At 46.6% G+C, this 27,734-nt stretch overlaps 1 protein-coding gene across 6 annotated transcripts in view; it reads left to right on the top strand.

Moving 5' to 3' along the window:
- The window catches only part of ENAH (ENAH actin regulator), a 799,370-nt gene that overhangs the window by 514,468 nt on the left and 257,168 nt on the right, over positions 1–27,734 (top strand). For all 6 annotated transcript variants that reach the window (XM_086926161.1, XM_086926157.1, XM_086926158.1 and 3 more), the window contains one exon: positions 15,384–15,784. In XM_086926161.1, coding sequence (XP_086782287.1) covers positions 15,384–15,784 — 401 coding nt within the window. The remainder of the gene's footprint in view (positions 1–15,383; positions 15,785–27,734) is intronic.

Below are 27,734 nucleotides of genomic sequence, written 5' to 3'. Positions count from 1 at the left end.
GGTGCATCCCCCGGAGCAGATCCAGGACACAATTGCCAAGAGGAGGCGAGGGGATGCCCAACGGAAGGGAAGAAACCCAAAGGTTTTTAAACCTAATAAATGTGCCACTGTGGCTACAGTGGTTCCCCCCTGCCATGCAAACTGTCCAGGATAGCTACGCCACCGCTGGTTCACGGATTGAGAGAGACTACCAACGGTGCACTCCAGACAGATGAAGTATACTGGCAAAGAATTAGCGGAATCATTGCCTCCTCCCTGAAACCTATAATGGACAGAATTTCATTATTTGAAAGCAAATTGTTAAACATTGAGAAAATGATGGTTTCTAGTGCGGATTACATTAAGAACATTCTAGCGCATCAAGACTGACGATACGATGTTGCGAATGAGGGTTTAAGAGGTTCAAGGGGCATTGGGGTGTCTGTTAGAGCCAACTCTGAGAGCATGCAGCCAATGGCCCGTACTGTAGGGAGCTACGAAGCACTGGACACGACCAACTTACCAGTCCCAGAGGTCCCAAGCGATGGGTCCCGTACTAATGGGGGGACACCTTTGGGAGTCCCTAATTCGCAGAGTACGACTAATGCCACTCAGGGAACTGAAATAGGGCCATCTGTAAAGAATAGCCACTTACACCTTGATTTACCCCTGGATTGTGCACCATACATTGCGATATTGACTGGGGTTCCAGAATTAGACCAGGGGAAGGCTGAATCACATGACCAACTTAAAAATAAAACTATTCACTGGTTAAATAATAGACCGCTCCCGAGAGAAGTCCAAAGCCAAATTTTATGTGTGAGTAGAGTAAATTGGGTGGGGGGGCCGACCGAAAAACTTTGCAGGTGATTGTATTGCTATAAACTTTAAGGATCCAAGAGTGGTGGGTCAGGTGTGTTTGGGTCCTATGAAATTTCCAGGTTCCACCATGAGGGCCCACACCCTTAGTTATTTTTACTCCCCACCTTAACACACGCCCAACCATGGCCAGCCAGAATGGAACAGGGGTAGCTATAGTGGTCAACAGTACTCCGTCCCGCTTAGTAATAGATTTAGCGTACTGGATCTGGTAGATTGACTGTGCCATCCACTAGTACCAGTTTGAACGTATCGCTAAGACAAAATATAACCTCTAGTGAGGTAGCGGACGGGGTGTCATTTCTCAATCCGCTTCAAATGTGGAGGAGCGGCTGCTTACCGATGGATCACTATTGATGTCTAACTTAGTGGTGGTGAACCCCATTAATATAATCACCCCAAACTATGATTGCGCTGTTTTGGACCAGTGTGCAAATAGACCTTTACTGAAAAATGCTGGAACTCCTGCCCAGGGACTGGTTGAGATGCATGAGGTAAATCCTCATTGGGGCAAACGTTTGCCACCTGGAGGCTTGAGAGTTTTATTGTGGAATATTGCGGGCCTCTTGAACAAAATGGATGATCCCGATTGGGGGGCCTACATCGATGGTCACGAGATCTGCTTATTCCAGGAAACGTGGGCGGAGGACCCCCAGTATAGAGCAGGGCATGTAGCTTACTGTGAACCAGCATCCAAGGGGCCTATGGGTAGACCCTCGGGTGGATTATGTTATGGGTGGGTTCCCATTTAGGATGCAAGATGAGGAGAGTAGACACACACTCCCCAGATATCATATTTATCCTTCTGTCCCACAGTAACCTCCAGTGACTAGCTATTATTAATCTCTATTCTAGACCAGCACAGTATGGTGCTATTTCCGCTACTCTAGACTCCTTGGCAAGTTTTCTGAGCACACTCCAGGGGGGGTACCCACCTTGTAATTGGGGGGGACTTTAACTGTCATTACGTGCCCCTCAATGGCCTTGCTCAAACACTAAGCAGTGACGAGGATGAAACATGGTCAATTCCTCCACCTAATATCTACCCAACTAGGGGGTGGACACCCCTAGTTCTGCAGTTATTAACATTAACATTGACTCAATCCCTAGAGCATGTAACGGGAGGTTTCCCGGAGATGATCCTAGTCATCCCACTTATGAGACAGGTGGCCGAGCTTCAAGAATTGATTATTTAATGCTTAGCTTGGAGATTTGGCACAATGTAGTTGATTTCAGCGTTAATGTACGCTGCAAAAGTGACCACAATCCTCTAATCACCCTGCTGGATTTCCAGTTTGGGGGCGGTAGGGGCGGGTATTACTGGAGATACCTTGCAGTCTAATAATCTGGTAGTGGTTCAAGGTGGGAGACTGGTTAGATGGAACACAATTAATCAATCCCCAGAAACTTTGTCTGACCTCTATACAAGTATTATCCCATTATTGGAGAAGACCAGCTGTATAACGCTGGATAGATTGAGCTCAGGCCCTATTAATCATCTTGGGGAGATTCACTTGGCGATGGCCTCCACCATAGGAGAGTTCTTTTTTAAAAGTGGGCCAAATAAATACCTGGCAAGTTTAAAAAATCCTGGTACAACAGAGATTGCAGTGCATCTAAAAAGGGCCTTGTTGCTTGCACTTAAGGGGAGTAACAATAATTGCATCAGGGAAGCAAGGGCTTAATTTAGGAAAACTACAAAAAAAAGCAAAATTAGACTGGGAGGCAGATAGATGGCAAGCTATCAAGATTGCTTTAGACACAAAGGACAGTAGATCCTTTTGGAACTTGGTGCACTCGGGGAATCCGGAGGGCAGGACTGCTACTGATCCTAATATTGATGAAGAATCTTGGCATCTATATTTTAAAGAATTCTACTCTAGCTCGAGTGATAGTAAGGCACCGCAAAGCAATTTTAATTTTGATCTTATACAGGAAATACCCCAATGTACAATGGGTGAGGTAGTATCAGCTCTAGCAAAGCTTCTATCAAATAAGGCACTCTGACTCGACAGGATTCCAGGGGACCTGTTTAAAAATGAGCAGACGGTGTGGGTACCATATTTAGCACTACTTTTTAATGGAATTCTTCACGGCCTGGCCTCCCAACACCACCAACCTGGGCAGATGCGGAGATAGTCCCGATTTTTAAGAAAGGGTCTCCGATTGAGCCTGCGAATTACAGGCCAATCAGTCTCATTGATGTCACTCTGAAAATTTATGGAAGAATATTATTGGGCAGATTGCAGGAGTGGATGGAAGACAGAGATGTACTAACACTGCTGCAAGCTGGATTTAGACCTAAAATTTTAACAATAGACAAAATGTTTAGGCTCCAGTTAATTTACTGGAAGCATGTAGTCCTTGAAGGGGGAAGCTTGTATCTTACATACATGGACTTGAAGTCGGCGTTTGATATGGTGGACCGTGACCAGCCGTCGAGTATTCTGCTGGACATGGGAGTCCTGCCTTATCTCTGCCACCAACTTAAACGCCTCCACGAGAATAAATATGCTAGAGTAAGATATGGCAAGAATGGCCTACTAACAGCGCCCTTCCCTGTGGCAAAGGGAGTTAGGCAAGGTTGTGTATTAGCCCCGACCCTTTTCTCTCTATTTTTAAATGGCCTTATTGATGATCTTCTTGCCGCAAAGGACTTGGATTCCCCGAGAATAGTGACATCCAAATTCCCCGCATTAATGTTTGCGGATGACACCCTGCTCCTTTCAAAGTCATCAATGGGTCTGCAGAGAGTGTTAAAGGAATTCAACTAGTTCTGTAACAAAAGAAATTTGATAGTTCACATCAATAAAACAAACTATATGGTCTACAATACCAATTCCACTAACTGCCCTCATCCATTGATGGATGATAGACCATTAGAGCGAGTCAGCATCTTTGATTATTTGGGGCTATCTCTAACCGACAAGATGAGTTAGGGCCCCCAAATAGAGAAAGCTAATTTGAAACTAAGTCAGGCAATAGGGGGACTAATGAAAGTCCATAAGAGCTGTGCGGTGAGAACCATAAGCCCGCCGCTTGAGATTTACAAAGTACAGGCCAGGTCTGCCGCTTTATACAGGGCAGAGCTGTGGGGACATTGCCCCTCCAACGCCCTGGCACTTACTGAAAATAAGCTTATTAGAAACATTCTGGCTTTGCCAGTAAGTACGCCTCTAGTCCCGTTGCGGATTGATCTGGATATACTCCCTATAGTGGACTCAATCTAGACACGCCCGCTGCTATATTGGCGGCAGTTGTGGAGTTGAGACACAATAGGGAAGAACTGAAAGCTGTACTGTTACTACTGGGAGCCACCGGCAGTATACCCTGGTTGTCGTTTATTAGGGACTCTTTTCGGGCCATGGGGAGGGAGGACCTATGGAGTAAACCTGATGAAGCATCTGCAGCGACTCCCAAAAAAAAAAAAAAAACAATTAGCTAAAGCTGTGAAAGAGCATAAACTGACCTGCCTAATTCAGCAGTAAAAACCACTAGCCTAACATATGGGTTCCTTGATTTTAAGTCATTATACCGACTTGAACAGGTATTTGATTTAATCCAGCCACCCTTAGCAAGGAAGCTGTATCTCCAATTCAGATATGGGTCACTCCCGCTCTATGCAGTAACTAATAAATGGGCGGGGTTACTAAGTCTCTATGCCCAGGTTGCACGGTGGAGGAGGAAACAGTGACCCATGTAATGTTATTTTGCCCTGCATATAAGTTGTCAAGGACTAAATGGATCATTCAACTGTGTAGAAATCTGGGTATTAGAAACTATCGAGACTTCCTTAGGATCCTAAAATCTGATACAGCTCCAGTATACGTAGTGGCGTGTGCAAAATTCCTTTTCGCCATGTGGCTAAAAAGAACGTATTTGTTAAAGAATGTAACGTAGTTATTGGTGGCTGTCTTTGATCAACGTTGAATGCCTTACTAAAAATAGATTCTAGTTTTATGGTGTTTTTTTAAGGAAGTTCTTATATTGTCTTAAATCTAAATTATATTTTTAAATATTAGGTTTTAATTTAATAAAGTGACTCCCATGTCTTAATTCTCTGATGCTTGTGTAACATGTGCACGCTAACAACTTGTATTCCCTAGTGCTGTTATTGATTGTATTTTACTGTATTGTAAAAAAAATGTATAGGTGCTTTTATGGCTGAAATAGCCGCAATAAAGTTTTTTGATGATGATAATGTCCCTGGGCACTGAGCAGTCCAAGCTGACCCAAAAATGTTGGATCCTGAATACTACAGTGAATCTTGCTTTATGTGAAAAAAATCATGAATTCTCCCTCCAGAATACTTGGAGAACATTTTACTAGCAGCAGAGTACTTATTTTCTTCACTTTGAGACCGCTTGTTCAGTGTTTCTAATTTCTATTTAGGATTGTAATTGTAGGTATTTGTTTAAAGTTTTGGGAAAATAAAAAAAAGGGCTTTTGGATTCTGTGGTTTGTGCACTCCAGGTGCTATGCACCCCTTGGTTTTATGTTTGCAGCGACCATCTTAATCGTTTGTGTTAGCTAGACTTGGTAGTCTATTTGCAAGTAACTGAATTACCATGTGCAGGTTGCACAGAGGGCGTATAAGCAAGGCAAATGTGTGATAGAGCAGTGGGCACGCCAGAGGCATGTCTCACAGGCAGCCTCACTGTCTGATTATGAACAGTGGCGGACATGGTGGAGCTGAGACAAGTGTTCAAACTAAAGTACCTTATAGTGAGTAAGAAAGAGATTGGTGGCTAACTGTACTACATTGCAGAATACCAGGGGATAATATTGTCAATGGGGAGGAGGGAAAGTAACTCAATTCTATATTTGGGGTTCGCAGTCCTAAAAGATGCTTTGAGTAGATGGTGAACAAACAAGGTGGTGGGCTAGCGATGGTGTTTAAAGATGCACTTCAAATCACATGGTTAGTTTGGATTCTTTTAAACCAGCAGAGCTTCAAATGTTTAATATTGTAGTGTCACTTTCTATCTCCTATTCAGTGGTGGGGTGCGGGGAGGATGAGGCGGGGGGGCACAGGAGGTCTTTCACTGTGCGAGCATCACAGGATTGTAATGACGTTCCCCAGGGCTTGAAATAGAAGATAAACCATCTAAATGTAAGGAAATCCATTAAGACGTTACTGTTCGCCAGATAAGACCACTGCAAATAAAGACTTTCAGTAGATATACCTCAGTACTGTGACAACGTTTATTACAAGTTGTCCTGTACGTGGAGTTCCCTGCAATTTTGCACCCTAAAAATTTACCTCATGAGAATGCCCACAGATTCATTAATTGGGGACTGTATTAAACCAGTTTCGTGAGGCAATGTGTCCCGAGACAAGTTAACTTCCCAACACATCAGAATATCAGAAATGCAGTCAATTATGTAAATGGCTCACCCCCTCAATAACTGAGTAATAGATCAACATAATACATTTAAAGTTTTTATTGCAAACTCAAAAATATTGTGATACAGAATCAGCATAGTCCTTGCCGTTAAGGCACATTGGGCATACAGAGTAAGAGCAAAATCCAAATTTTTTGAGTCCCAAGTGACAGCACAATCCATAGACAAACGGACAGCATTCCTAGTAGAATCGGAAAGTCCTCTAGCTCACCCTCAAAATTAAGGGTTTACATAGGAAATAAAATAAAAAGTGCATATTCATCATGATGTGAACTAATGTATCACATTATTAGAAAATTAGAGTGCAGTTTAATTAAACGTCTTTTTACCTTGGCGCCTAAGCATTATCCCACAACATCAATATTGATTCTGTCACTATGCTAATGCCTTCTGGAGATGGTAGAACAAAGTAGGTACCTGAACAGCAGCAGACTGTTGTGTCTTGTGTATTGGTTTCACCTTTGCACTGTGCTAAGTTTGCATGTGCTAGTTTGAATTTTAAACGCCATTTTTCCTTTCCTGCTGCCTCTGCACACAACACATTTTGTTATTCGCCTAGTTAGGTCTTTTGCTTTACACTAGAATAACATGTTTGCTTATAATATCAGTCTTGCTTGGTAAGCTATTTCTGTACAGTGAGTGCCGAGGCCTTCAAGGTTATTTCAACACAGCGCTTATTGTTTGGATTGATCAGCGCACAGAGTAGACCTAATATGGATGCAGCTGTGGCCAACTTTGGGTTTAGGCGCGAATGATACTGCGCAAGGCAGGAGACACACACTTGATGAATATCCGTATGCAGAGTGTTGGTGTAGTAGATGATGTGATCCATTCCTGCTGAACCCAAAGCCCTTCTAAAACCCAAAGAGACCTTCTTTAGATATAATATACTAGCTAGGGAGGGTAAACTGAGGTTCTATTTAGACCTGTTTCCTTTAGCATTTTAACATGCTTTCACCCTTTGTATTTTATGGAATAGTAACTATGCTGTTAACCTTGATCTTTATATTATGTTTGCTTGTATTAGCTAAGATACTGCGTTTGAGAACACTGCATTAGAAATAAACATTTCAAACTTGCACGTGTCCTCATTGACTCCTTGTTCTGGATTGATATGTTAGTATACCGAAAGAGTGTTCATGTGTTCCACGTTTCCTGAGGTGTTCTAAGTCCATGTTCTGGGTTGTCTTAATCATTGGGGTTTTGTAAGTACCAATGACACACTGATTGCTAGTCTGGTAGGGTGTATTGGATACTAAGGTGGGTTTTGGCACAACCTAATTCACTGAGGTTATAAGTCTCTATGCACAGTTCTGTACAGGAGCAGAAATCACATCACATAATCTCCTACACCAACACTCTGCATACGGATATTCATCAAGTGTGTCTCCTGCCTTGCGCAGTGCAGTATAATTCGCGCCTAAACCCAAAGTTGGCCACAGCTGCATCCATATTATGTCTACTCTGTGCGCTGATCAAACCAAACAATAAGCGCTGTGTTGAAATAACTTTGAAGGCCTCGGCACTCACTGTATAGACATAGCTTACCAAGCAAGACTAATATTATAAGCAAACATGTTATTCTCGTGTAAAGCAAAATACCTAACTAGGCGAAAAGCATTCATAACAAAATGTGTTGTGTGCAGGGGCAGCAGGAAAGGAAAAATGACGTTTAAAATTCTAACTAGCACATGCCAACTTTACACAGTGCAAAGGTGAAACCAATACACAAGACACCCTCCCTTTGATCCAAGCACTGATAGGACAAGTATAAAGGGACAATTTAGGAACGCAGAGTTCAAGTTCGATAGCTCAAACACAAGTCTCTAATTTGGCACTTAAAAAATCGAAGACAAAAATACAATAGTTGGGAGAACTCAGTAAAGGAGATTGATAAAGTCAATGGGCAAGTCTTCACCAAAAAAATTTGAGAGTCCCCGAAAAAAATCCAACGAGATGTTTAGGTCAAAAAACTGAGACTGCAAACACAGTTCATCCTAATAATCAATAGGCAAAATATGCAGCAACATCCTCTAACAGGAAGTCACTGTTATCATCTTAAAACAGATCAGCCATCCAATTAAACAAAGGGAAAGAACATACATGCTCTTCGATTACCGGAGCCTCTTGCACCATCAGAGGAGAACTCTGTGGGTTCTCGAGGAAACTGCGAGCCAAGAAATCTTGCGCTGCTGCGAACACATTCCAACGACCCAGAATACCATGCATCGCTGCAAAGGCCATAATCCCTCCATCAGACCAAAGCAATTCATGAGTAACTAAGGGACTCATAAGTTGATTATAATCAACATCGGGAGACAACTTATTGCAGAGACACAAATCCAGGGCCCATTCAAAGTCGCAACTTAGGCAATGGAAAACCTGCTGAACGCATGTAAAGTAGGAAAATCGAAACGATAATCCATAAGCTGCACTCAGTGTAGCAAGCAGCAGCGCACCATACTACTCAAGCATCCGGGCGCGAAGGAGCCCTAGCCAAGACTGCCGGTCTTGCAACACAGGATGTGCATCCATTTTGAAATAGACAGAACAGCAATAGCACGCCAGCAACAAGGGCCAGTAGCAAGGGAAATCCACCAAACAGGCTGGAGAAAATAGAATGAAAGAAAGCTGGAATAACTCCGAAAATCTTTTGGAAGGAAGTAATCCAGCCACTGCTTACAACTTTAAAAAAGTGACCCAGCCCGGAAGTGGAGGATGCATTGAAGATAGTATGAATTAATTCACTGAAGTGCAAGGGCAAATCAGTATTTAATAAGGCATACACCTCTGTGCGGGTGTTTGCCACGTGAAGGACAAATGTTTCACGAGCAGATGTGAGGGCAACTTCTTTCTGGGACAATAGAGCTCTTATGTGACTCATCTTATTGAACTCTGCTTTCAAGGTCGGAATCTTAGGCCAGATGGAAACATCAAGTTTCCCATGCAGGGGTGGATACATTACATTCTTGCAACAAACTACACGTTCACATTAACGACATAAGCAATCCCTCTTATTAACCCACAACAATCCTCCTTGTTCAAAAGTAAATAACTCCTGTTACCCAGCAAAGTGAATGTGGGAACTATTGCAGGCACGGGCGTACCTTTAAAAACACAGGCAAAATTAGGCTTGTTTTGGTTGCAATAGCCCCAAGGCGAGTAGCCGCCTCAACCTGGGAAGCTTTCCAGATTTCGTTATGAACAGCATATATCCATCTTTTAGATCTACCATTGGCCGGCCTTTAATAAAATCAGATCAACATCAGTCAGTTTAGATAAATGCAGTTTAACGGACGCCAAGGTAGAATGTTTGAGCCAGTTCGGACATAATTTGCCTACAGAATAGGTAGTCACAGAATGGCCACTTTCAAAACTGGCATCTACCCTGACCTGTGTAAAGCCATGAGCTAAACTCAGAAAACGATGCTGGCGTGAATTAGCACTTCTGTGCCAGAGCAACCAGCCCTCGGGATCCAAACTGGATATGTTGAAGAGTTTGTAACTCTGTAAAGGACAATTTAGTAAAATTACCCCAACCGGAATATTCCTCTAAATCAGGAAAGGAAGGAGCATTCAATCTTTTAGGAGTAGCCAATCCAAAGCAGGTTTGTGAAATAGTAGAATTCAAAAACAACATATGGTTCGGGATGAGGCATGCACGGTGCAAAGCCCCAGTGCCTTGCACTTGCCAGCTTTTAGAACCCCAAACTGATTTAAGGTCAATTGTATCCTTCCACAACTCGTAGCCCCCAACAGCTAACTGGTCTAGAAAGGACTTTGAATACAATAATTTGGTATCAGTAAGTCTAACTTTGGAATTGGATTTCTCAGCCATTTTAAAATAAAAGGCATCCGGATTAGATTGATTAAAATCTGTAAAATAAGTGAACCTTTTTAAAAAGGTAGCAGAGCTGCCTTGTATAGGAGCAGGACAGTGTTCCCACTGGGTGTAATTTACAGTGAGCCTTCTGGTATTAGCTTTATGTAGGTTTCTGCCTGTTGCTTGCCATTTGGCTTTGTGGTTTGTAGCTTTCCATTTGCTGGCTTTATTTGCTTTAGGTTCTACAGGTTCAGGGCGACCCTAGAGTTGCCCAAACCTTATTTGCCAGTATCCTTCGAGAGCTCCCTTTCTGTAAATAGGCCTGTGAATCTTGTTCTTATCTCCTCACATTTGCTGTGCATTCAAAGACCGAGGTCAAATGTAAGGCGCGGTCTTCAGAGGGCGCTTTTTTTTTTTTTTTACTTTTCTTTTTCCAACTTCAAAGAGAGAGTATCTCTGTGACAATATTGCTGGATACTGGTTTATATAGATCTTGCTACTGCAGTTTTGCCATTTTGTAGCAGTACTCTGAAAATATGTTTTGGTGTTGTCCAGATAAAACCTTAAACTTAATTTAAACGTAATTTAACACTATGCTGTTTATCGACCACCGAAGGGAAAAAGGCTTCATTTGGCACTGCTGTCAGTGACCGTGGTCCCTACAGGTTGCACATACGTCTGAATAGCGGGTGCTTAATCCTGTTTGTAGAAATAAATGCGTTTGTGCATTTGTAAAATAGAAAATCCCCTTTGTGGCGCATGCCTGGCTTACAGTTTGTTTTTTTGCAATAACATTTTGTCGGATACATGTATTAACATAAGATGCAGTTTCCCTCAACTTGTCTCAATAAATCAGACCTACAGGGGACTTGGCAATTGTTTTGTTGAAATGCCTCCTTTTAAATATTTGCAATATTTTCGAACCTGTGTGAAGCACATGATCTGTAACGTGGAACCCTAGGCATTTTTAGGTCTCGCCTGACAATGCGCATGCGCATCGAGCAAGCGAGACTATGGGGGCTTATCCACTCTTTATCCAACTTGCAAGTAATCGTGGCGATTCCTTGCAGTGCCCGTGACTTTTAAGCTCAATGCGCATGCGCATTGAGCTTAAAAGCGCGTGCACATCAGTTCCCTCAGCCGCAATAGGCCCCCGCTCCGCCCCCTCCCCTGCCCGCCGTGTCGCATTTCTCCTCCCCCTCCCCTTATCTGCCTTCCCTCCGTCTGTTCCCTCTCCCCGCTCCGCCCCCTCCCCTGCCCGCCGTGTCGCATTTCTCCTCCCCCCTCCCCTTATCAGCCTTCGCTCCATCTGTTCCCTCTCCCCGCTCCGCCCTCTCCCCTGCCCTAAGCTACCATGTTTGCCACCTGCCTAACATCAACATTTACGATCTTGTTGCAGTCAGTCACTCTTTCCGAATCACAGACCTGAATCAGTGCCTCTTTCCTCCCTGCCACATTAAGTATACATGTGCCCTGTATTGCTCTCTCTGCCGTGACTTCTCTACAACGCCTCCCCAACCTCTGCTGCAACTCTGCCTCCTGTTCCAAATTGGCACACTTTTCTATCCGACATATGTCTTCGGTATTTCTAAATCCCTAGCTCTCCTGTACCTCACTTACCCTCCGTTTACTCAATTGGTTAGCGATAACATCCTACGCATTAACTTTCCGGATCCAGGCGGAATGTTCCTGCATGTAAGCCTTACCTGAAAACTTCAAAATGAAGATCACAAACATCCGGGCGTCTCTACTTTAAGTCCATTTCTATTAAACTTCAATTTCCAAAACAAGAGAAGATTATCGGAAAACTGGTGTTAAACAGATTGACAGGATGATAGGCGGAGCTTGGAGAGTCTTTGTGGCTGTATTTTCCAGTTTACCCTGCCATTGGTTAGAAAACACATAACCCGCCCCAATAAAGGTGGGCCAGCCAACCTTTCTGCAGCGGAAGAGGTCTCTCTAGCTGCCCCGGAACTGACCCTTGATTATCAGGAAAGAACGACCCAGCCGCACAGGGCCGGCGCACGCTGAGGTCTGCGCTGCCACGCACCACTTCCTGACGAATGGCCCTGTGGACTCTGGCATGCGGGAGGGCATTGGGCGTTCTTGTATAGAGGTCGATTAACTCACCGCAGCGAGGCCTCCTGTAGTGCACTGGGAGCTGCTGGCTTCCCGGTGCTTCTCTCGTTCCCTCGCTGACATGGTAGCTGGGGCAATAATCCCATAAGCTCCCAAAGCGTCAGTGATAGAGTGTCTGACTTGGGACTAAGAGCAGTGTTTAATTTATTTTAAAAACAAAGTGTCTATGCCCGAAGCTCTGCTCAGAAGCCCACGGTTGTACGAGTAAATCTCGTCTCGCCTGATATCGAGGCGGATGGTCTTAAATACAGGTCATGACTCATTAATCCACTGCCAGACACCTTACATTCCAACCCTCCCGGTTCAGATCGAAGACTACTGATTTCAAAGCTACCCCCCAAAAACCGATTTGAACCCTCACTCACCCTCACTCACCCTCAACCCCTCACTCACCCTCAACCCCTCACCCTCACTCACCCTCAACCCCTCACCCTCACCCACCCTCACTCTCACTCCTCACTCACCCTCAACCCCTCACCCTCACTCACCCTCAACCCCTCACCCTCACTCACCCTCAACCCCTCACCCTCACTCACCCTCAACCCCTCACCCTCACTCACCCTCAACCCCTCACCCTCACTCACCCTCAACCCCTCACCCTCACTCACCCTCAACCCCTCACCCCCTCACCCTCAACCCCTCACCCTCACCCCCTCACCCTCAACCCCTCACCCTCAACCCCTCACCCTCAACCCCTCACCCTCAACCCCTCACCCTCAACCCCTCACCCTCAACCCCTCACCCTCAACCCCTCACCCTCAACCCCTCACCCTCACCCACCCTCACCCACCCTCACTCACCCACCCTCACTCACCCTCACTCACTCACCCTCACTCACTCACCCTCACTCACTCACCCTCACTCACCCTCACTCACCCTCACTCACCCTCACTCACCCTCACTCACCCTCACTCACCCTCACTCACCCTCACTCACCCTCACTCACCCTCACTCACCCTCACTCACCCTCACTCACCCTCACTCACCCTCACTCACCCTCACTCACCCTCACTCACCCTCACTCACCCTCACTCACCCTCACTCACTCACCCTCACTCACCCTCACTCACCCTCACTCACCCTCACTCACCCTCACTCACCCTCACTCACCCTCACTCACCCTCACTCACTCACTCACCCTCACTCACTCACCCTCACTCACTCACTCACCCTCACTCACTCACCCTCACTCACCCTCACCCTCACCCTCACTCACTCACCCTCACTCACTCACCCTCACTCACCCTCACTCACCCTCACTCACCCTCACTCACTCACCCTCACTCACTCACCCTCACTCACTCACTCACCCTCACTCACCCTCACCCTCACCCTCACTCACCCTCACCCTCACTCACTCACTCACCCTCACTCACCCTCACCCTCACTCACCCTCACCCTCACCCTCACTCACTCACTCACCCTCACTCACCCTCACCCTCACCCTCACCCTCAACCCCTCACACAGTGCAATAGGTCTCGGAGCATTTGAGTTAGAGCTTTTAGAAATGTTTATGGCTTTTTTTATTTGTAATTCTTTAGCATTGGCTACAGGAAACAAAAATGCTAAAGATTTACAAAAAAAACCCATAAACAATTCTAAAAGCACTAACTCTAATGCTGCGAGACCTATTGCATTTCCAATGCTTGTTACATAGTTCTACCAATGAACTTACTCCAAAGCCATTGTCCTGCTACAGAGCCACAACACCATGTCGAAGCACATTCATGGCAAATTGCTTGGTTTTATTTTGACCAATAAAGCATTGGTTATTTAATCAAAACCTTGTACTTAAACACCAAGCCAAATCAATAATTTCTTAAATTTCCTCCATACTAATGGTCACTGCTCTGCAGAAGTAACAAGCCTTGGCAAAGCCAATTGGTCTATCCTATGGGACTATTGGATTTGCCTGTGCTTTTGGCAGTGCTGTACCACATCGGCAACATACTGTGCAGCATGGTCAAAAGGTAACAAAGCATTGTCAATGTGAGAACAGCTCACCTACGCAAAAGCTCTTGTAGTACAGAAGTGCAATATGGCTGAAAGAAAAGGATGAAAGCGATATGATGCGGTCTGCATATTTTTGTTTACTTTCAACCGAGCTGTACCGCCGTTGAGCTTCTGTACACTTAGGCAAAACTTAATAGCTTTGCCAATGCTATATCACGTAAGCCTGTAGATTTCCACATTGGTTTGGCTTTTGTTGTGCTGAACTTTGTTAGCCCGTTTCTAGAGACTGCGCTGTGTTCAAAGGTTTCTGGGCAGCAGACCGGTTTTACGATTAACTTTTGTGATGACGGCTTGGTTTTGCTTTGTCGCGCTTCCCGTTTTGATTTCTGTGTTGGCTGCAGAACATTAAGACAAAATTTTTGTTTTTAGAAAAACTGCGGCCTTGCTGCTCCCTTTTCACTAGCTGGGCAGGCAGAGGAGTCTTTGCATGTGCACTTTTTTCAGACCATAACTTTTACTGGGTGCATTTCCTTTGCCCCTGGATTGAGCTGATCTTTACAGGGTGTTGCTAAAGGACCCAGATGACAGACTATGAAAACGTAGACCTTTCATAGTGAATTTAGTAAGTACTTTGGGGAGAACCCTTTGTCCGTGCGCCAGTATTAAGCCAATACGAATCGATGTTCTCCGAAGAAAGTCTAAACTACAGCCTGTCTGGTGCGCTACATTTTATTTTGTGTCTGGGCCAGTAATGCTGATTGTACACCTACGAGATTGCAATGCGTTCAATATACAAGCCGCGTCCAAAAGGAGTTGTATTTTTCTTTGTAATGTACACATTTGTTTCCTAATTAAGGACTTGCCATTTGAAGAAAATCTGCTGATTGGAAGTGTGAAGGTGGAGGCTAAATGCCAGTGCTGTGACCAAGCCTTGATAGCGCAAAGCGGGCATGCACAGTGCATCTTTCTTGTACTGACGTGTTTTTTAGGCTCTTGTATGCGAAATGCCATCGTTGTGATTGTTGGTGTTGTCCCTTTAAAAAGCTGCGTTAAATGTTCATGGCATAATGCGCGTTGCTACCTTCAGGCATTACGGTAATTGATTAGCTTTATATTAAATATTGATGGTGGTTTATCCAAGCATTTACATGGTAACTATGGTTTCCTTTCATTTTAACGCTCCTCTTGTTCGCTGTGTTTCAGACAGCTGCAGGAGCAGCAGCGCCAGAAGGAGCTTGAACGGGAGCGGCTGGAGCGCGAGAGGATGGAGAGGGAGCGGCTGGAGCGGGAGCGGCTGGAAGAAGAGCAGCTCGAGAGGGAGCGAGAGCGCGAGCGGCAAAGGGAGCGCGAGCGGCAGGAGCGCGAGCGCCTGGAAGAGCTGGAGCTCGAGCGCCAAGAGAGAGAGCGGCTCGAGCGGGAAAGGAGCGAACGTGAGCGCCTCGAGCGTGAGAGGCTCGAGCGGGACAGGATCGAGCGCGAGAGGATCGAGCGGGAGAAGCTCGAACGCGAGAGACTCGAACGCGAGAGACTAGAACGGGAGCTGCAAGAACAGCTCGAAAAGGAGCAGCTGGAATGGGAGGAAGAGCAGCGGCTAGCCAACGCTGGTAAGGACACCCTTCCCGTGTCTATACATTGTGCGCATCTTCGGTGCTGTCTGACACTTCACACTGCTCACATCTGAGGTGACACTTCACACTGCTCACATCTTTGGTTCTGTGTGCTGTTTGACACTTCACACTGCTCACATTATTGGTGCTGTCTGATACTTCACACTGCTTACATCTTTGGTGCCCTCTGATACTTCACGTTACTCACATCTTCGGTACGGTTTGGCATTTCACACTTCTCACATGTTTGGTGCTGTCTGACACTTTACACTGCTCACATTTTTGGTGCTGTGAGCTGTCTGACATTTCACACTGTTCACATCTGCGGTGCTGTCTGACATTTCACACTGTTCACATCTGCGGTGCTGTCTGACATTCCACACTGTTCACATCTGAGGTGCTGTCTGACATTTCACACTGTTCACATCTGCGGTGCTGTCTGACATTTCACACTGTTCACATCTGCGGTGCTGTCTGACATTCCACACTGTTCACATCTGAGGTGCTGTCTGACATTTCACACTGTTCACATCTGCGGTGCTGTCTGACATTTCACACTGTTCACATCTGCGGTGCTGTCTGACATTCCACACTGTTCACATCTGAGGTGCTGTCTGACATTTCACACTGTTCACATCTGCGGTGCTGTATGACATTTCACACTGTTCACATCTGCGGTGCTGTTTGATACTGACATCTGTTGTCGGACACTGTTGGCACCTGTGTTCACCAGAATCCTTGAGGTGTTATTCTGCTTTGGTACATAAGTTTCTAATGTTAAGAGGTATTTTTCACCAATGTATTTGATGCATTTTGGGTAGGATGGTTTATCTGTACATATTAGCACATAACCAAATTTCTCCTTGTACTCATCCTTTGAAAACGATATGGGAACATGCCAAATAGTGGGGCGGCCTAAGAAAACCATCACTACTCATCTCAGTCTCGTAAGGTGTAATTCTGTATCCTGTCTCTCAGCCTCTGATGCTTTGAACGTGTACATAAGCCTTTGCTTGTATTGCCTCTGGTATTAAGTGCTCCATACAAACTGCTTAAATTGGCGCATGGCCACCTTAGTAGACTCAAAAGCTTCAGTTGGTTAGAAGTTTGCTAAAGTAAATATTTCATATGCATTTGTTTAACGTGTAAAAAAAAACTATTTTTTGCTCTTTTGGAGAAAATTATCTTGGATGTTGTAAGTCCTGGTTGTAGTCATGGGTCCTCCATTAGTGTGATTCTGCGCAATCACATTGTTCCTCCTTAGCCTTATGTTTAAGTTTATATTAAAATAGCATGTGGCCATTAGCATTTTCACAGCACCCTCTATTCTCTCACACACACCCACACATACCCGTCTCTGGCTTGCTCGCTCTCTGGCTTGCTCGCTCTCTGGCTTGCTCGCTCTCTGGCTCGCTCTCTGGCTCGCTCTTTCTTGCTCTTTCTTGCTCTTTCTTGCTCTTTCTTGCTCTTTCTCTTGCTCTTTCTCTTGCTCTTTCTCTTGCTCTTTCTCTTGCTCTTTCTCTTGCTCTTTCTCTTGCTCTTTCTCTTGCTCTTTCTCTTGCTCTCTTTCTCGCTCGCTCTCGCGCCCTCTCGCTCTCTCTCACAACTACAGAAGGCCATCAACATCTCCTTCGAATCAGCAACATTCCCGGAAAGCTGGAAACACGCCAAAATCAACGTCCTCCTCAAGAAGCCCAAGGCGGACCTCAGGACCTCAAGAATTTCCATCCCATCTCCATGCTCCCCGTCCCGGCAAAGTTAATCGAGAAAATCGTGAACATACAATTGGCCCGCCAGCTGGAAGACAACATTTTGGACCCATCCCAGTCCGGATTCAGACGAAACCACAGCACCGAGACTGCTCTCATCGCCGCCACAGACATCAGGCGCCAACTAGACAATGGCGAAACATCAGCCCTCATCCTCCTGGACCTGTCAGCCGGCTTTGACACGGTCTGCCATCGCACTCTAAAGACACGCCTCCTAGAAGCTGGATTCCAAGGGAAGGCTCTTGACTGGACCACTGCCTGCCTATCTGGAAGAACCCAGAGCATCCACCTCCCACCGTTCTGATCTGAAGCCACCGACATCTGCGGCGTCCCCCAGGGCTCATCCCGACGCTGTTCAACGTCTACATGGTCGCCCTCGCACAAGTGGCCCGCCATCACGACCTCATCATCTCCTACGCCGACGACACCCAGCTCATCCTCTCCCTCACCAAGGACCCACACACTGCCAAAACTAACCTCCACGAGGGAATGAAGGCTGTCGCCAACTGGATGAGGAACAGCCGTCTGAAGCTGATCTCTGACTAAACGGAGGTACTCATCCTTGGACCCACCCCCTCAGCCTGGGACGACTCCTGGTGGCCTACCACACTGGGAACAGCACTGACACCCACCGACCATGCACGCAACCTTGGATTCATCCTAGACTCCTCCCTCTTTATGGCTAAGCAGGTCAATGCCGTCTCCTCCTCCTGCTAAAACACCCTCCGCATGCTCCGCAGGATCTACAAGTGGATCCCGACCGAAACAAGAACAGTGACACAGGCCCTCGTCAGCAGCAGACTGGATTACGACAACGCACTCTATGCAGGAATCCCAGCCAAACACCTACGTCTGCTACAACGCATCCAAATCTCCTCCGCCTGACTGATCATCAACGCCCCCGCCGCAGTCACATCACCCCCCTCCTGAGACCTACACTGGCTCCCCGTAGACAAGAGGATCACCTTCAAGCTCCTCACCCACGCACACAAAGCACTCCAACGCCGGACCAGCCTACCTGAACAGCAGACTCAGCCTCCACACCCCCACCTGCCAGCTCCGATCTGCCAGCCTCGCCGCCATCCCCCGCATCCAACGAACGATCTCCGGCAGCAGATCCTTCTACCTCGCCGCCAAGACCTGGAACACCCTCCCTACCCACCTACGGCAGACCCAAGACCTACTCACCTTCAGAAGACTCCTCAAGACCTGGCTCTTCGAGCAGTAGCGGCACCCCCACCCCCTTCTCCCCTCCTGTCGGCGCCTTGAGACCCTCACGGGTAATTAGCGTGCTTTACAAGTACTATGATTGATTGATTGATTGATTGAGATCAGAGGTCTCTGATCTTGGCAGATTCCAGTCTCCAAATCAACCTTCTGGACCCCGATGAGCTCGCGTTCTCTGCATCTCCGAGATTCAGCGTGTACAACGCCGAATCTCGGAGGTGCAGAGAACGCAAGCTCATCGAGGCAACAGAACACACCCTATGTTGAATTTTCAGTTCCAGATGCGGAACTTGAAGAACTAGAAGTCTGATCCACTATATGAAATCACCTACTGAAATGTGACAGTCGCTAGATTACTTGGTCATCCTTGTGGCTCCGGACTTTGGGTCGGAGAGTTTGGAGTCCCGAGCCGTTGAGCATGGCCATCAGATTGCCCCTCCAGGAGGATCTCCTGTCGCAGCAGCAGAGGAGGGTGCTCTACCCGAACCTGGCAATGCTGCTCCTTTGTGTGTGTAGATTGAACAGTGACAGTTGACAGCTTTTGACAATCCACCTGAAGTCTGCAGTGTTATCTTGGCACCCAGGGATCCCTTCACTGAGACCGTATATGTGTGGAGTTGGTCAGGTTTGTGGCATGGTGCGCAGAAAAACAAGTTGACCCCCCCCTTTCTGCCCTCTTCTCAGGTCCCTCTGTTTATTCTTTATCTTGCCCTGCTGGGCTGCGCCATGGCCACCTTTTAAAGGGCTATTTTTCTGCTATCTCAGCCTTTCTGTGGTTGCCAGATGAGCCATCCCTGTTCAAGTCCCTTATAGTGAATAGGCTTTTGAAAGGTTTTAAGCACATGTTCCCACCTTCACTATGCCTCAGTGGGACCGCAATTTAGTACTCTCCTTTCTAATGTGTGCTCCTTTCGAGCCACTGCACAACTGTCCCCTCACACAGGTAATCGAGATGGCTTTCCTGGAGGCCATAACATCCGCCCGGCGGGTAAGTAAGCTCCAGGCTTTGTCGTTTAAGCCTCTACCTCAACATCTTCCTGAACAAGCTGGTCCTTCACACCAAAGCTTCCATCCTTCCAAAAGTGGTCACTCTTTCATGTAGGCCAATCGATCAACCTTCCTACCGTTTATGCTCCGCCGCACTCCTTTAAGGAAGCGGAGCCACTCCACCAACTGGACCCAAAAGAGCATTGTCATTCTACCATGACCAGATGAGAGTTCCAGGTGGATGACCAACTCTTAGTGAGGTATGTCCGAGCACAGAAGGGAAAAGCAGTGCAGAAATAGTCTATCTCCTGATGGATCTTGCTCTGCATTAAATTCTGCTACGCATTGACCAAAAAGCAACCCCAAGAAGGCTTGTGGCCTCATTCTACCAGAGCCAAGGCTGCGACCACTGCGTTAACATGCAGAGTTCCGGTCCTGGACGTCTGCTGGGCAGCAGTGTGGGCTTTTTTGTGCATATTCACCCACTACTGCCTGGACAGTCTGGTCTGCCAGGATTGGCACTTTGCCCATTCTGTCCTGTATAAATGTTTGGTGTGAAATGGTTTTGAAGATCCACCTCTGGGGAGGTATTGCTTGGGTATCTATTCTAAAGTAAGGAATCTGCTGCTAGATGTGTCTATCAGATGAACAAGTTACCGTAAGGAGCACCTTATCTGGTAGTGACTTTAGCTGCAGATTCTTTACTGGCCCACTCAATACTCCCCGCATACGGATTTCTAGGGACATGGCTTACCCTTTCAGGGCCCTAGTTTTCCACACCAGTGGTCCATGTTCTTCATGGCTCTGTGCTCATGACGTGGAAAGTTGTGAAAAGTAACTGACATCCGCTTGTTGGAGTTGAGCCTATATAGGTACCACACGTCATTTCCAGCAACACCACCTACAGGGCTCGACAAATCCACTCGCCTGCTCGCATTTGCGAGGGAGAATGGATGAGGACGAGCTATTTTTAAGTCCTACTCGCCCTTTCTCGTGAGTAGGAAGACAAACTAACTTTTGTCCTCTGTCTTTGAAAACTGAGCTAAAGTGACAATATAACAAGATTTAAAGGCATTTTTATTGCTCACAAAGGGACTAAGCAATAAAGATGCCTTTAAATCTTGTTAACTTGTCACCTTTGCTCCGATTTCAGAGACAGAGGTCAAGTAGGTTGCAGTTAGGTCGAGGGGATTTTCCAAGTTACTAGACCTGCAGGACTCGTACAATTTTTCAGATTTGTCGAGCCCTGACCTACCAACGTGCAGGGGTAATTCTCATGGAAAGAAATCCAGATCCAGTGTGACTCGTGGGGATAATTCTTAGGTAAGAAATCAGCGTCTCAATAGTCTCTACCAGACGAGGTGGTACCAAAGGTAAGTAACTTTTACATCTGTACTGTTTCCCCAATCTTGTGAATACCCCCCGCTGGAATGCTCTGGGGTAACTTCAGGTTTTGCAAGTTGTACCAGACTGGGTTTTTTGTTTTCTGTGTATCAGTGATTGAAGCTTGATTTTGTTTCTTAGTGACATTTGCCAACACAAATGTTGTAGCTCCCAAGAACTGTTGACTACTGTGAAACTTCACAACTGCCGCTAGAGGCCTCTTCTGATTAGTGATGTAGTGGCAGACAATTGAGCAGGTCACAATGAAGTATGTCACTAGGTAACATTAGACGGCTACGCAACATTCAGATGTATTCCGTATCAGAGGTCGAGAGAACTTCAGCAGGTGGAGGAGTTTGTCATTAAATATTTTTTTTAGCAGGTTATGAAATCCATTGGAAAATGTAAATACAGTCTGGGGCATGAAGGGGGGGGGGGTGGAGTCGGGGATCATTTAGTAAAGCATGTCTCCTATGGAGTACTTAAGCGCATGATTTTATGCCATAGGAAAGTGTCTGGGTGCAGCTGTGCATGTGCACTTGGTTGGACGAGCTTGCTGGCGAGAAATTGCAGTTGGGATGTCAATCAATGACACTGTACTTAAGCAGCATTAAGCCAAGGCATCTGTCTATAGGCATACACCTGGTTCATGTTATCTGCCCCCCCCCCAAAACCTCTGGCATAGTCATTATCTCTGGATTATAGGTCGATTTCATAATGCCTGAAGCTTGATTGAACGCCCTGTAAACACCTGAACTAAGAGGGCTGTAGCCCTTTTCCCATGTCGGACTAGCACCTCAAGGTCTTGAAGCTCAGTGTTCTCATGACGCTCACCGGTATAAAAAGATGAACATCCCTGTCCACCCTTCTGTGATTAAAACTTCACTTGCAGGTGGTAGTTCATTGCCACAGTAGTATTAACCTACAGAACTATTTTGATAGGTTTTAAGCGTAGAGTAGTGTGGCTCACTGGTTAGAGGAGGCAGACCCAGAAGCGGAGGTCGGCCCTGGACCAGGGTTCAATTCCCGACACGGCAGGGTGTTGGGGCCAATGTCAGCGGGCTCGATAAATCTCGCCTTCGGTGCCACTCTAACCATTGGTCCCACTCAGCAACTCTGGGCAATAGCTTGCTTAATCTCCACAAACTGCCCCATCAATGCCGGGGGTGCCCAATAGGTACCATCTCACAGGGACAGCCAGGACGGGGTTCCCCAGCGTTATACAGCGCCAGGAAACCTATGGGTAGCAGTGCGCATTACAAGCTCAAATTCATTTACATTTACAAGTGATGGAAGAAAGCTAGATTGGTCCCGGGGTAATAGATTTGGTTTCGTTTTTTTTTCTTTTTCTTTTTTTTAAATGAATGTTACCATTAGAAATCATAAAAGAAAGCTCATACTCTAGCCAGTTAAAACATATCAGCTGGTAAGAAATGATTCATTTGGTCCATGTACAGCGTATTAGCCGACAGAGCCCCACGCACACAGAGCCCAACACGCACACACCCACACACCGCCCGACTCGCACGCGCACAGAGCCCGACTCGCACGCGCACAGGGCCCGACTCGCGCGCGCACTGAGCCGCACACAGCCACTTTGTGAGAACACAGATAGAACAATATTTAGAGTACTGCGAAGATACAGTTTTAGGAGGGTGCAAGTATGGTCAGTGTCTACTACTCTACGAGTCATCCGTACTGTTTTAGAGAAAAGTGTGAACGGGGGTAGGGAGATTATGGCAGTCCTTTTGGAAGCCACACAATGTCATTCAAGTCCTTTTCAGTTGGCTTCCACAGAGGTCCTTCTAGCCTAATACTTCTGAATCGAGGTGTCGATATGTTTCGACCCCTTATGAATCTTCGGGGGGGTGGGGGTAATTCACATTAGGATGGGGGACTGGGAGGCATATGTACCTTTAATACAGGTTCCTGTAATGCTATAGCATGTAATGCCTGTAATAAAGAAGTGAAGAGATGTTGAGTGAATATGTATGATGGCAGGCTAGTGTAGGAAAAGAATTACATTCTGTCTCCTAGGTACCTGGATATATCATGGAGTGGCTGACTTAGGGAAATGGGTGAAGCCACTGCTCGTTTATTGAAGGCTAGCCGAGACCTAGAAAAGAATAGGGGTAAATAGATGGTGCTGCTGCTTCAAGATCCTGTATTGCATATAGCTTGTTTATTTTTGAGTTTTATAGCGCACCAAACAACCTCCCTCCCACACACAATTCTCAAACTTAACACCTATAGACCTTTAGCTATGACAGGTCTGCTGTTGGCAAACAGTTTTTTAAAAAAACAGTAGGGCTTGAGGGGAGTTACATGTAGTATCCAAACCCCAAGTCATTAAGCTCACTGTTTCCAATACTGGCTTCTCGTGTGACAACGTAATGCATGGCATTACAGCCTGTGCTCCTTTCCAGAGATAAAATCAGGCTACGTTTAGGGGATTGTCCAAATAAGTATGAGTGAATCATGGGGCAGTGGATGAAACAATACGATGTTCTGGAGGGAGTTTCTGCCCAAGTAGCTTGAACCTCTTCGTTGTACATAATTGGACGGTGTTATTATTACACCAGAATTTTATTGCACGTTTTGCCAACAGATCTACGGACTTTGTTGCCTTTGTCTGTAGTAGTTACCATAGAAATGCCAAATAAAGTGGTTTAATACAAAAACAGACTGACAAATGCAATTCTTTGCAGAGGGATACCTAGGACTGAGAACAGTATCCATGATGACTGAGTACGGTATTCTTTTTATTCGATTGTGACTGCAGTTGCTGTGTAAAGTCACTAATGATAGTGCTCTGTGGAGGATGAGGATGGTGTGGAAGGCATTTATTATAAACGCTAAAATACTGACTGGATCACTAAAAAGCTGGCATGTTTCAGATTTCCCTAGATATTTTACTAGATGGGCGTTAAAAAAAATAGCTGAAATGTTATTACGTATTGGGTGTATAATTCTCTTATCAAAAAGATGTCACTGGTTGCAGTAAGAGGTGGAAGCTAGTGGGTGACTGAATCAAATGGATGTAGCATTAGTAGAGTTTTGGGGTATCGGAGAGGACGTTTCGGTCCACGATGAGGATCTGTGAAAGAAATGCTGGATTACATGCTTGCAAGTTGACAGCAGTGTTCCGGCTGGGGGGGGGGAGATTTGAAATTAAAGATAGGGGTTGCATAATAGGCCAAGGTACAAAAGCGGAGGTGTGCTTCTGTGATGTGGGAGTAGTTCAGTGAATTATAAGGATTAGTAGACAGTGGGGTCAGGAGGTAATTTAAAGGGAAGTATGTTGGATCAGTGGATATAGGTGAGAAGGGACAAGTTGGTAGTATAGGGAAGGCGGACCAGTCATTAAAAGCGAAGGAGTCTTAAAAAATGGAGGAAGGGTACGAAGATGGACATACCTCCAACGCCGGCAGATAGTCGGGCACCTGGCCGCTCTCCAGGATGCTGAAGCCCTCGTCGTTCTCAATACCTGCTCTCTCGCTCTCTTGCTGGGCGAGCAAAGCGGCAGCAGGATCCTCTTCGGGGAAACCCGTTCCCCACCTCAAGTGGAGCCGAGCCGAACATGTCAAACTCCGCCATGGTGCTGTAGGCGAGAGGAGGGCTGGCTCTGGCGTGCGGGTGGGGAGCAGAGCCACACAGACGAGTCACCCCGAACAGAGAGCAGCGGAAACACAAGACTGCTCATCTGGCCCGAGCAATAAACCTAGAAAATGGACATGCCTTGGTTGCTGTCAGGCACTGATGACTGATCACAAAGCGGCAATCTTTAAAAGGAGTCATGAAAAGTCTTCACAACGTCGGGTGCAGAATTTTGTCTTAAGATCTCTATTAGGTACAACATGTTATTTTTTTCATTGTACAATGCTGAAGTATTTATATTACTGGGAGAGTATTGGTTATGTGGAAACAGATGTTTTGTACAGAGTAAGCGATTCATGTTAAATAAACGTATCTTACAGAATTGTCATTACAGAACTGCATTTTACTAACATGTCATTAGAATACTATAATATCCTGTAAATGTATTTTCCAACCTGGTCGCTCGGCTAGATGTCTGTGTCGCACTCATTCGGACTCTACTTCAAGTACCTTTTCAATGTCTCCTACGCTCTTGTCAATGTCTCCTACGCTCTTGTCTGCTTTGTTCATTCATTTGGAATTGACATAGCTCGAGGAAAAAGCGCTGCGTGTACTCCTGGGAGACAGCTTGACCAATCCTGATGTCGGAACGACATGGATGACATTTCTGATGGGCACCAATATGACCATAGGTCACAAACGGTCCCGGCTTTTTCTGAAAAAGCTAGGGCTTAAATTGACTGACAAAGCTCTTCTCCAATGGCTGGCCGCCGTTTAGGAAGCCAGCCAATGGAGAGGAGAGGCTGGCTTCAGCCCACTATTGTGAACCTTAACTTCTGTAATATGAAAGGTAGACAACCGAACTTCTCAGCACTGAAGTAGTCTAGTACAAGCACATCTCAGCAGCAAACAGGTACCCTGGACAGTGAGCCCAGCACGTTCATATTTTGATTTCAAGCGCTGGCTTCAAACAGACTGTGGGACGTTTACAGACTGAGGAATAGTGTTCTATTTTTGACAGATTATTCACGTTAGAAAGGCCAGGGAGGGGCACCTCGAGGACAAGACGTCTCTGCCAGGTACAGCACACAAAGCACCCTTGCTTTCCTGCAGGTAGCGTCAGTGCACACCGAGGAACCGGGGAGAATACACACAACCACAGAAGGAAGGCATCTGGGAGCAGTTTCTGTGCCTGGAGCAGAGTGTCTGACATAAGAACGTGCCCATCACGATATGTGTTTGTGTGTGTGTGTTCCTGCCCCAGCCTTTGGGCTCCCTGCCTGACTGAGAGTGACTCAGACCTGGGGGGCAAGGCCTCAAAGAGGGTGTTTGCTAGTTTCCATGCTTCACTCAGCACAGGCCAGGCTGCCTCGCGCCGCTCCACAGCGCGCAAGTACACCTGCACACACGTGCTGACTGGGCTGTTGTGCGCATGTGCGTGCGTCACTCTCTGCCCTGCAGGGTATGAGTACAGGGCGTGGGTGGCTCCGATTAGATCATTGAGGTATTAGTATTGGGCTCCCTGGAAGCGCTATGACGCGTTTGTCCTTCCTCAGTGTTCATGCCGTTCCCACTTGCAGGGCTCTGTCGGTTCTCTAGGGCTCGCAAACGGCGTTGGTATGTCCCGTGGGGCGAACCGTAAGGGAGGGTGATCCGCAGCTGTATTGGGGAGAGCTGCGAGCCGAGACAGCGGGTACTCCCGGGACCTCAACACCTCTGCCCGTGGCGATAGAGACAGCAGGGGCCGGCCGACTTGGAGACCACGGTGAGCAAATGATGGCTGAGAGGGTCACCTGCAGGGGTATGCTTGATCAGGAGGGTGGGAGTAGCGGTCTTATGAGAAAAGAGGAACTGTATCGCAGGTGGGGTACGTCCCTTCAGCTACCACTGATGCCAGTGCTTGATCTGAAGCTTAGATGGCTAGTTCGCAGATACCGGTAGCTTATACAGTAACCCGGGATTCCCCTGAGGTTTCTCAGAGTAGGGGTGAGCTCGGGGCAGGCGCTACTTCTTGGCTACACTGGAGATGAGAAACTGTGATTATCTCCGGAAAGCAGGTCACACCGTGCACGCGCTGGAAGCGGTGGTGTCTCCGCGCCGAGCAAGCACTCGCCATGACGTCGTGTTTTCGCTGTAAGCCCAGTCTTTTTCAGACTGGGGGGGCGTGTTTTTAGGTCTGAGAAAGAAACGAAAAAAATACGCCCCTCAATCCGTAAAGGACTGGGCTTTCAGTGAAAACACAACTTCAGAGAGACCTTTTCTCCAATGGCTGGCTGCCGTTTAGGAGTCCAGCCAATGGAGAATAGGGGCGGGTTCAAGCTAGGAGACATAAGATCTCGCGAGCGAGACTGCGCAAGCGCAGCCTTCGCTAGCCGAGACCTAAAAACGGGCTGCAAGGGGGGTATCGGAGCAAGGGTAGAGCAGGTTGGGGAAATGGAAACATTGCCTAGCAGTGAAGGGGAAAGGCGCAAAGAAGGAGCTCAGTAGTTGATGTAAGGAGTTGAGGTGGGGAGAACGTGGAAAGGCATGGAAAGCAATTGGGTTGATAAAAAAAAACTACGTGAGGGGGAGGAGGAAGAAACGGACGAGCTTGGGTGGAGACTGCGAGCATCATTGAGAGGGTGGGTGTCATTTGGAGGAAGGGACCGTACACAAGCGATCGAGAAAGAAATCACAATGCGCTCCCACGGAATACTGAAAGCAAAAGGGAAGAGTGGTTCCCTGAATGTGAGCAATAAAAAGATTAGATACAAACTATCCGTGTTAAAGGATAGTAAAGAAGCTATGCTCTGAGACAAAAACCAGTGCCTAAAAAAAAGTGCTGCGGCCCTCGTCAGGAGGCCACTGCACTTTGCACCACACATGGCCACTGTACTCAAACAGCTAGTAACCATTGCACGACTAAAAGTGTGACAATTCATACTATTCAAGGCTGCCAAAGCTTTAAGAATTGTTTGGGTGGCAGGTATTAGTTTTTTTTATGT

The sequence above is a fragment of the Lissotriton vulgaris genome, chromosome 6, assembly GCF_964263255.1.
Source record: "Lissotriton vulgaris chromosome 6, aLisVul1.2, whole genome shotgun sequence".
Taxonomy (NCBI): Eukaryota; Metazoa; Chordata; class Amphibia; order Caudata; family Salamandridae; genus Lissotriton; species Lissotriton vulgaris.
The sequence above is the reverse complement of the archived record's forward strand: the minus strand, read 5'-3'. Positions and strand labels throughout refer to the sequence as shown.